The 10,827-nt window shown below is 28.2% G+C and overlaps 2 protein-coding genes across 3 annotated transcripts; one reads left to right on the plus strand and one right to left on the minus strand.

The window, feature by feature from the left end:
- Nucleotides 1-5,185: 5,185 nt before the first annotated feature.
- LOC105432804 (uncharacterized) lies at nt 5,186-8,463 on the minus strand. 2 transcript variants are annotated; one of them, XM_011647765.2, is made up of 3 exons: nt 8,171-8,463; nt 6,081-7,887; nt 5,186-5,925 (listed from the first exon to the last, which is right to left on the minus strand). In XM_011647765.2, the coding sequence occupies exons 2-3, from the start codon at nt 7,863-7,865 to the stop codon at nt 5,707-5,709; spliced, it is 2,004 nt and encodes a 667-aa protein (XP_011646067.2). In that variant the 5' UTR covers nt 7,866-7,887; nt 8,171-8,463; the 3' UTR covers nt 5,186-5,706. The 2 variants fall into 2 exon arrangements, with proteins under 2 accessions (XP_011646067.2, XP_011646066.2); XM_011647764.2 differs by having other exon boundaries at nt 8,228-8,462.
- A 199-nt stretch (nt 8,464-8,662) lies between these two features.
- cbc (protein CLP1 homolog) lies at nt 8,663-10,614 on the plus strand. The gene is made up of 3 exons (XM_011647766.2): nt 8,663-9,012; nt 9,087-10,144; nt 10,271-10,614. Exons 1-3 carry the CDS (start codon nt 8,914-8,916, stop codon nt 10,380-10,382), a joined length of 1,269 nt encoding a protein of 422 aa, XP_011646068.1. The 5' UTR covers nt 8,663-8,913; the 3' UTR covers nt 10,383-10,614.
- The last annotated feature ends 213 nt before the right edge of the window (nt 10,615-10,827 follow it).

Below are 10,827 nucleotides of genomic sequence, written 5' to 3' on the forward strand. Positions count from 1 at the left end.
TTCATTGGTAATTTCTTTTCCCTGTCTTTTCCCTGAATCACTAGGTGTGCGAAGTTACTTAGCGCATCTATTAATTGACTTTAAATATACAGTCGCTATCGTTAGGTGTCGTTGAGCAAGTAAAGTACCATATGTTGTAACTGCGCAATGAAACATGAAGAATAGCTATATTAGAAAAATAAGAATGCAGCAAAGTGCACTACCTTTTTAATACACTTGATGGTTCGTTCCGTAGTCGCTCCATTGTTTATCTGAATACATTCTATAGTACGCGATCGTTTAGATCATCGTCGGAAAGAGTAAATCGTGAAGTCAGTGTTAGTTTAACTATCTCATTCATCACATCATACTTAATTTAAACTCCATCATGAAAATACTTTTTAAAAATAACAGAATTTTATTCAGATTTTAATATTTTATATTTCATATTTCACATTTCATATTTCACATTTCATATTTCATATTTCATATTTCATATTTCATATTTTATATTTTATATTTCATATTTATTCGATTCCAATTGTTTCATTGTTTTAATAATTTGTCGGAAAAAAGACATGTTAACTAAGATTTTTTTCTAAACTTTACTCCCGAAATGCATAATTATATTTTATGTCAATAATTGGATACTAACATCTAGTTTTTTTACACACAACATAATTTTAATAAATTATAAAATTATAGTTTTATATTTATTCCGTATTATTTGTAAATAGATAATATTCGCTCGTCTTCAAATAATAATAATAAATAATAAATCAAATAATAATATTAAATTCTTTAAGTATTTTCTCTGTCATTTTGAGTAATTGTTTTTTATTTATTATAATATATATATTTTATATGTACATATAAGTTTTAGAAAATTAGACAATCAAGTGAACAGTAACATTTACGAGAACAAATTTTACAGTGTTACAAGTTTTTCATAGTTCACAAATTTTATCAGTAAAATATAACAAAATTTGCTAACGGAATGTAATGGAATATGATGTAAGTTTGATTGCAAACATCAAACAAAATATGTTTTTTTATAACCATTTTTTATAACCATTTAAATTGTATATTCTGTTTAAAAATTTATAAAATTATCTGAGTCTGCTGATTTTTTGCAAATAATCTATTATTCTATTAATAAATTCTGTCAGTAAATTCTGTCAGTAAATTTTGCAAAACACGAGTTTAATGCAGTTAATATCAATTTGCTAAAAGTTTTGACTAAATTTGTTAGCAGTTTGTTGACAGGTTGCTAACATTTTGCTAATTGTATGGAAAAATGTACACAATTATTACAGTATTTATATACAAATCTTTAAATAATAAATGTAAATATAAAATAACAAGAAAAATGAATAGCTAGGAAAACTTTCAGGAAAATTTACATTACAGTACTTAAATACTTAATAAATTATAAATTAATTGCGATTATCATAATTGAAAAAAAATTATCTTATAACATACGATAGCAATTAACAAGCAACTAACAAGAATGACAATCTTTACTTTAACTTGTCTAGTTATAACTAATTTATCTTGTAATTTGCAAATTTTCCGGATAATTGTGATTCAAAGAGACGTAACTAATCATGAAGGACAATTTGCATGCCGGAACTTAATAAATAAAACGTTGCAATTACCATAGCTAAAATGCAACAAAATTACATGAAATATGAGAGAAGCAATATTAAAAAACAATATTTTAATTTTATCTTGACTTACAATCAACTTATCTCGCAATTTGCAAATTTTCCGTGTAATTCTTGCTCAACAATTTCAAGATATAAGTTTTCCGAATAATCTTGGATTTCATCTTTCTTCTTTACATTCATTTTATTATCTGAAGATTTTATTATTAATCATACAATAAGAATTGCAGTACTGCATGTATACAATCGGTTTGTCTTGTCATTTCTTGTCATCAAATTCTATATTTTTAACAATAATATAGAAAATTAATTTTTTAACAACAATTATTACGGAAAATTCAGCTTTACTCAATTCAACATTTTCTTTATGCAGAACAAATGCATGGAAGATATAACAAATGGCATGAAGGCAAGTATTAAATTTATGATTTAACTTGTGTTAACAAACATTGCCTCCAAGGAATATTTTAAATCTTCTTATTTTTAATCATCAAGTAAAAAACAAAATTTGTTGTTCTAGCACTTTTCAATCTTGACTCTATTTCACAATATGAAAAAGATATTGTTTTAAAGAATAGAAATGTTAAAAATAATATCATTAATAATAAAAGAAAGATGTTTTGTAATTTAGAAGAAGAAAATTATCTTCTTCAATTGTATTGCTGCTCGATGCAAAATATTTTTTGTACAAATAATAGTATTAATTTTTTATTTAAATTTATGTTGTTTCATAAGAGAGTTTCTTTGATATCACCAATTTAAGAAATTTATAATAATATTACATAAATACATCGTCTGATAGCGATAATACATTTAACGACATTGTAAAAAATTTTCAATACATAGCAGACAATTTAATTTTAAAATTTAAATATAAAATGTCACATCGTCTTTAATGTCTTTCGCAAAGATGTCTTTAAAAAGTCATATTCCGATTTTGGATTTTGTACTGTCTAAAGGATTATATTTGACGTATCTTAATATCACGTTGTTATATTATATGTAACAAGACCCACATTTTTATGTGCTTGTCTCAAGGTAAAATTAAACTTTGAACTTTGTATAAAGTTTTCATCCTTTGCTTGTGTCATCTTTGGTGTGTTAATTACTTCATTCTTAACCATTTTTATAAATCTCTTATAATCTACATATAAGACATCCTAAAGAAATCGTATTGTCTAAGCAATTACAATTTTCTTATTGCTGACATCATCATTATGAAACAAAGAACCTGCTTGTCGAGACATCTGCTTTTTATCGACATGTCTAATTTTATCAACATGTATTTACATAGTTTCAAAAATAGATTTTCCTTATAAAACCAATGCAATATGAAGATATTATGCTCATTTCAGTCAGTGATCATGTCGTATTGGATGTTCGCTTATAAAGAAAAACATAAGTGTTTGTTTTGTGATTGTCAATAATTCGACAATGCAGCCACCAAATGTTGCATTTTGGTGCTACATATTTCTATTTATTGTTTCGTCCATGAAGTCTCGGGGACATTCTACAAACGGTGATGATCATAGCAATAATTCCTTGACGTGGTATCATCTGGGAAACTCTACGAGGGACCGAGATGATAAAATGCATTATGAGATTCATAGAAATTTTACGAAGAATGATCGTGAGAATATGATTTTGTGAGAATGTGATTTTGTATTGCATACATCTCATAAACGTATTATGAAAAATTACGAAGAGAATAATGAGACGGAGTCTTATGTTTCTACAGAAATCAATTATAAAATTGTCTTTACATTGCAAAAAATTGATGAAAGTCTAATGAAGTTTGAAAATGAGAGCAATTCCACATCCTATGACCTCTATGAAAATTCCAACACAGATGATTATAATAATAATATAACTATCGCTCTCATTCCATATGAGGCATGTGAAAACAACAGATGTCCTTCAGCTCTGTTGTCCTTTTGGCGAACATCTAACGTTCCAAAAAAATTGCGCCGCTGGCCCAATTAATAATTAAACAATTAGAATAAACATTAGAACAATGAGAATTCGCACAATAAGAAGTGCGTAATTATACTTTTTGAGATTTATTGATATAAAAATTCATCAAATGTTTCGGCTTCAATTTGAGTCCATTATATATTGAAGATAGCTTGAATTGGAAACGTTTGGAAAATTTTTATATTAATAAATCTCAAAAATATAATTGTGCACTTTTTAAGGTGCATTCTCAGTTGCCCTAATTGATTAATTGTAATATTATTATCCGTTAAGATTGGTTTGCTTCAATTTGTTTATTACTGTTATTAAGAATATTTACAAAATTTATTTTCCTAATTATATATCTTTTCCTCAGTGATGATCGTACTCGTCATACTAAATTATATTTGATCGTAGATTTATTTTATATCTAAAGCTATTCATAGTGATGAGAATAAATTGGATTGTAAGCTGGATTTTCACCATATTAGAGATATTATGGTGGTATGATGCTGGGCCCATATTATCGATCATCTGGGATCTTATTGACACGATAAACGCCTTGCAAGGTGTTATCTTTTTCATTCTATTCGTGTGTAGAAGAAAGATCATGTGGCAGCTGTTACAATATTTTGGTTGGCAAGATCGTAATGTTGCAGAATTGAGAATTTTTAAGGGTCTAATGAGAAGTACTAGTACATCTCGTATATCTCAAATGCTTCCTCCACATCAAGATCAGGATCGCAAGAAATCAGCGGAGAGTCCACCAGTTCCTTTGATTGTCATGCGAAATAGAATTGAAACTCTCTATTCTCCGTATTGCATACTAGAGAGAACTTTTTACGAATGAGTCATCAGAATTGAATTTTAAGTAAAAATTAGTTTGTAGTTTATTGGTAATTTATGATTGCAATCTTAAGTCAAAAAATAATAAAATTTGCGCGAAAATCCTTGCACGCGAAATCGTTCAAATTTTGAATAAAAAAATAGCTCAGAAAGTGTAAAATATCTTAGATAAAGAAAAAAGACGAATTTCAGAAATTAGAATGTAAAGATTAGACAGCAAAATTTGAGACGTGTTATCGTTAGGACATTATTGCTATTTTTTCTGAATGAAAAATAATTTTAGCTAATTTTGTTTTCATTGAAAAATTCTGAATTAAAAAGTAAAGCTACTATCAATTTATTAGGCTCTATCGGCTGATTAAATTCTGATTAACGTAATCAACAATTATTTTAACTGATAGAGGTGTTTAAGACAAAGCTATTTTTATATAAAAATTCCTTATTCTTAATTTTTTTTTACATATTAAATAATGTAAATTTAAGTTTTATGCGTTAAAATGATGAATTGATAATTCCAATTAAGGAATCAATATTTTTTTTTATTCTTCTTACTCTTAAGTTCATCTTATTTCTTCTACAATCTTCATTTAATGATAGAAATCGTATTTTTTGAAAAGATTTTATCAACTCTAGAAACATTGATTTTATATTCTATTTTATAACAGATGACAATCTTTTAGTTTAACATTAGCTATTCGGTTTAGAAATATAGAATTAAAATTAAGAATACAAAATAAATGTTTGTTTAAAAATATTTTATTATATACAACGTACTATTAATCTTAGCTATAAAAGTGTGATATTTTAAATATTTATACTAATTATTATTTCTTTATCCTATATTTAACGATTGCATCGTATAATACATACTAGTTAATATTTCTATTATACATAAAAGTTACCTTATATTTCGTGTAAATATAAAAAAATATACATATATTAAAAAATATTAGCAATTTTGAAAGATATTTTTTTATAAAATTTTAATAAGATTTGAAAAAACATAACATTTGCTTTTTTTAAATCGATAATCTTAAGATTTAAATCGTCATATTTTTATAAATCATTTTCTATTTTATGAACAACACATCATATGTATAAAATGTACAAAGAATAGAAAGCAGAGATATGAAGTGAAATATTTTTGCTATAAATAGTAAATGAACATAAGGAATTTAAAATGTTCACTCGTCGATTAATATAGCTTTGAACTTTTTCAGGTTTTTTTAGAATATTGATCCGTAATAAATCATTTTCTATATTATTCAATTATTAAATCATGTTCTTCGATTTCTTGAAATGTAGTATTCACTGTTTTTATCCATTCGTTTATTCGTTTCTCCTGCTCTTTTTCTGATTTAGTAGGTTTCTTTTTTTTTGTACGTGATTTAACATTTTCTTTCTCTTTTTCTTCTTCTTCACTATCTTCTGAAAAATCGAATTTTACAGTTCGTTTCCTCTTGTATGAATGTCGTGGTGGCTATAAAGGCATAAATATAATTAATTAGAGAAACCAAAGTGATATATGTACATACATATGTGTATAACATATATTGTGGTTTATGCATGCGCGCACTATATTACACTATATTACATATACATAAAACATATAAAAATATAATATTAATAACCTACCTTTGCAAAATGTGAAGGTTCTAAATCCATAAATAAGGGAGCATCCTCTCCAATATTCGATAGTCTTTCAGTTTCAGACATCAAATCAAATGTATCAGAAAAGTTGAGATAATTTATAAATTGTTTATTTTTTTGTTCTAGAAATGATTTGTCAACTTCAGCAGATACTTGATCATTCGTCAATTTATTATCTTCATTGATGTTTGGTTCCAGTAAATTTTTTATTTCTCCCAATGATATTCTGGCAGGTGCTGGTTTTACATCTAACTTGCTTGCAATTGCTATTTTCTCTGGAGCCTGATTTTCTAACATCGATAGTTTCTTTTGAGTTGCATGTTTCTTGTAAAAAAGGGCTTTTTGTTTTCTTTCTTTTCGTCCTTTATTTCCCTTCTTTATATTTTCTTTATCTATTTTTATATTTTCCTTATCTATTTTTATATTTTTCTTATCCATTTTTGCACTCTCTTTATTCATTTCCATATTTTCCTTATTCATCTCTATGCTTTTTCTATTTATTTCTTTATCCATTTTTTCTTTGTTCATTTCCGTATTGTCTCTATTCATTTCAATGCTTTTTCTATTTATTTCTTTATTTTCTTTGTTTGCTTCAAAATTCTTATGTGGTGTACTTTGGATAAAGTGTTTAGTACGAGAAAACATTAAAGTTGGTACTCGCCAAGGACTTCCAAGATCCAAGGTATTAATAGTTTTCATGCTAGGGATAGGAGATAAAGTTTTCGCGAGTAAAGAATATTTTAACGTTCTATTGGATTCCTTTACTGAGATTTTATTATCAAATATATTTTTCGGCCGAAAGAGCTGTGAATTCTCAGTATTATTGGGTGGAGATTTAGTAATTATAATATTATCTGCATTTTCAATAGATATGATTCTTGGCTTCTTCACATTTTCCTTATTAATTTGCTTTGCAAATGTTTTATCAGGCAATAGTAATGTCATTTCTTCTATAGATGGAATATCTATATTTAATCTTGATATTTCTGTTTTCTCTATATCTTTTTTTGTTGATTCTTGTATTGTCTGAATATCTGTATCTATTATTGGTGCTGTAATTTCCATCTCAACATCTTTGTTTACTGATTTCTCTGTTGTCTGAATATCCACATCTGCTTTAGATGTTTCAACTTTCTTCACATCTTCCTTTGTTGATTCTATAGCTACTATAGACTCCAAGGAAGATTCCTTTTGCATGATCTCAGAAGGATTTGCATTGAGCTTAGCTTTGAGTGTCTCATGGTCGATTGTTTTTAATTGTACAGTAACTTTCTTACGCATTGTTTTCTTGATTACTTTTCCTTTCCTTTGAGTAACATTTCTCTTCCTTCCTTTTTTAGTAATTTTCTCTTTTGAATCATTAATGTCGAACTTAAAGTCATAGACATCATTGTCTTCTAAGGATTTTTCAGATTTCACAGCTTTGTATACGGGTACTTTTTTCTTCTCATTTAAACTTATTTTTTCCAACTTTACCACACTATCCTGTTGTTTTGGTGAAATATATTGCTGCAATAACTTAGAGTCTTCGCAGTAATTTTTGTTATTTCGACGAGGACGTAGACATCTCACTGATGTTTGATTGTTTTTTAAAGACTTATTTTCCATTGATACGCGTGAACTTCTGCTTCTTGTATTGATATTACCTGTTCGTGAGTCCTTATTAGTGATGACTTTCTTGGACTGAGGTTTCTTTTTGGATGTAATTTTCGTGGATGGTTCATGTAATTTCAGACGAGAAGAACGCTTGGGCACTATGGTTGTAGCCATTGTGATTTAACTTCCTTCAAATCTAAAAATATATTTAACACATAAGCTTATTTTAGATATCGAGATAAGAAATTATCGATAATATAATTGACACTAATAGCATTAAATTTTTTAGTTTAATCGAAGTTACTAGTAGAATTAGCGTCAAATTGCGCAGATTCATGCTTAGAGATTTGTAATTTGTTATTAATAGATTTATAAATAATTAGAATGTACACATTCGTCAAAATTGTTGTTTTATTTTTATTTTTATTTGACATAATTCGTTAAGATTTGAATAAAATCAAAGGAGGTGAATTACGCACAAGCGCTAGCTTAACGAAAACGTCGTACGATTTACGTTGTCAATCACACACGATTACCTGAGGCGGGAAACGTTTTGGCGATCGTTAGAATAGTTCGATCGGCACTTAATTGCAGAAACTAATGAACATATATCGCAACTATCGCACTGAACGTTGAAATAATTCACAAACCGGCATCATACAATTAATTTTTAGAGCAAAAATTGTATATCTCTTGACCATGTTACAAAACAATTTTCGCATAAAATGTCGGCGATGCATGGCTGCCAACTTTGTGTATTTCGTTTCGTCGTCCGCCATTGACGGGTGTATCAATGTTCACGATATTTCGAATGTCGAAAATAATTCGACAATGCTGCATATATATAAAACAAGATTTTTGATTGATTAGAAACTAGAGAATTTTTGGAGATCTAAAAACTTCACTATTATGTAACCAATCAACACGTTCAAGTTTATTTAGCACTACTTATAGCAGAGTGTGATGAGGACTTCTTATAAACTATAGTTTGTGCTTAATAAGTATCCTTTGTTGGAGGTTATAATTGTTATGTTATTGTTCTGCTTATTTACCGCTTTGAATTTACAGATATTTAAAATTTCATATAAATTTAAAATTTCATAAAAATTTTGTATAAATTGATAAATACTGCGAGATGCAAATAAATTTCGAAATATATTTCGACACTAGTAAATTTTTATAAATTTTATTAATTTTTATCCTTGCAATAAATTTGCAAAAAATGGCCGACGAAAAATCCGTGGTGCAAGAATTCAAGTTGGATCCTGATTGTGAATTAAGATTTGAAGTGGAGAGCAAGAATGAAAAAGTTGCATTAGAGGTAAAGGAACATGATTCTCTATAAGTAATTTAATTCTTTTATTGCTTAGATAATGCCAAATTTTATTATTGCAGTTAAAGAATGGCTTGGCGGAAGTTTTTGGGACAGAATTGGTGAAAGGAAAAAAGTATGAGTTCACTGCTGGTGCAAAAGTCGCGGTTTATACTTGGCAAGGTTGTACTGTTGAATTAGTAGGAAAGACAGACGTTAGTTATGTAGCAAAAGAAACACCTATGGGTTTATATTTAAATTGCCATGCGGCAATGGAACGGATGAGAGAGACAGCAGAGAAAGATGATACGAGAGGTCCAATAACAATGGTTGTAGGTCCTTGCGATGTAGGAAAGTCTACACTTTGTAGAATACTACTGAACTATGCTGTTAGAATGGGTAGAAGACCAATTTTTGTTGATCTTGATGTTGGTCAAGGACATATAGCAATTCCTGGGACTGTAGGTGCTCTATTAGTGGAACGACCATCTAATATAGTAGAAGGTTTCAGCCAGCAAGCTCCACTGGTCTTTCATTTTGGACACAAAACACCACAGGCTAATGTAACATTGTATAATTTACTTGTAACACGCTTAGCAGAGGTTTGCTCGGATAGGTTGCAAGCAAACAAGAAGGCAAAAGCATCAGGAATCGTTATAAATACATGTGGTTGGGTTAAAGGAGATGGCTATAAATTGCTTACGCATGCTGCACAAGCGTTTGAAGTAGATGCAATTTTGGTGTTGGATCAAGAGAGACTTTATAATGAATTGGTCAGAGATATGCCAGACTTTGTAAAGGTAGTCTTCTTGCCAAAGAGTGGTGGAGTTGTCGAAAGAAGTCAAGCACAAAGAACTGAAGCGAGAGATCAGGGAGTTAGAGAATACTTCTATGGTTCAAGAACACCATTGTATCCACACAGTTTCGAAGTGAAGTGGAGCGAGGCAAGATTGTACAAGATTGGTGCACCTGTTTTACCAGCATCTTGTATGCCATTGGGCATGAAGGCAGAAGACAACCTGACAAAACTGGTAGCTGTTACACCAGGACCTAGTTTATTGCATCACTTGCTATCTGTTTCCTTTGCTGATTCTCCTGAGGATGACGTTGTACAAACTAATGTAGCTGGATTTGTCTGTGTGTTAGTATATTTGTAATATAATATTTGATAATCTGAATATTTTATCATTAATTTATATTATCTATGTATCAATAACAGAAATTATATAGCTTTCTGTTCTCATAAAAATATGTTTAATATTTATAGGACTAATGTGGATGTTGAAAGGCAGACATTTACTGTGCTTAGCCCACAACCTAGGCCATTGCCAAATACAGTGCTGTTATTATCAGACATACAATTTATGGATAGTCATTAGGAGAAAAACGATGTTCTATTATTAAATATGATAAAAGTAAAATAGTGAAATAAAATTTTATATAAATATGAAATTATGAACTTTTATTTAACGTTTGCTTATATTGCAGAAACTTGAAATGTAAGATAAAAATGAATTCTGTAATTATATTTTATATTTATATATTAATGCATTTGTACTAATATTTGAGAACTTCATTAAAAATTGCAAAATTAAAAAGTATTCAAAGAAATTTTTATGCTTGTATTATATAGTATACCTTTCTTAATTTAATCTTTTGTATTATCTTCAATATTTCCTGTTAATTATTTATTGACTTTATTTTTCAGAAAAAGAAGTAAGAAATTGTGTTTATAATGTACACACGAATTTCAAAACTTCATTAAATTTGAAAATTTTAGAACAATTTAATTAAATTTTTAACAACAATTGGTTCTTTTTTATT

Source organism: Pogonomyrmex barbatus, unplaced genomic scaffold (genome assembly GCF_055798465.1).
Source record: "Pogonomyrmex barbatus isolate J1 unplaced genomic scaffold, ASM5579846v1 scaffold8, whole genome shotgun sequence".
Lineage (NCBI taxonomy): Eukaryota > Metazoa > Arthropoda > Insecta > Hymenoptera > Formicidae > Pogonomyrmex > Pogonomyrmex barbatus.

Excerpts from the sequence above, each read along its gene's own strand:
- LOC105432804 (XM_011647765.2), bottom strand. The coding sequence starts at position 7,865 with ATGGCTACAACCATAGTGCCCAAGCGTTCTTCTCGTCTGAAATTACAT. Across the intron at positions 5,926-6,080 it reads AACCTTCACATTTTGCAAAG|CCACCACGACATTCATACAA; the intron begins GTAGGTTATTAA and ends ATGCCTTTATAG.
- cbc (XM_011647766.2), top strand. The coding sequence starts at position 8,914 with ATGGCCGACGAAAAATCCGTGGTGCAAGAATTCAAGTTGGATCCTGAT. Across the intron at positions 9,013-9,086 it reads ATGAAAAAGTTGCATTAGAG|TTAAAGAATGGCTTGGCGGA; the intron begins GTAAAGGAACAT and ends TTATTATTGCAG. Across the intron at positions 10,145-10,270 it reads GTAGCTGGATTTGTCTGTGT|GACTAATGTGGATGTTGAAA; the intron begins GTTAGTATATTT and ends TAATATTTATAG.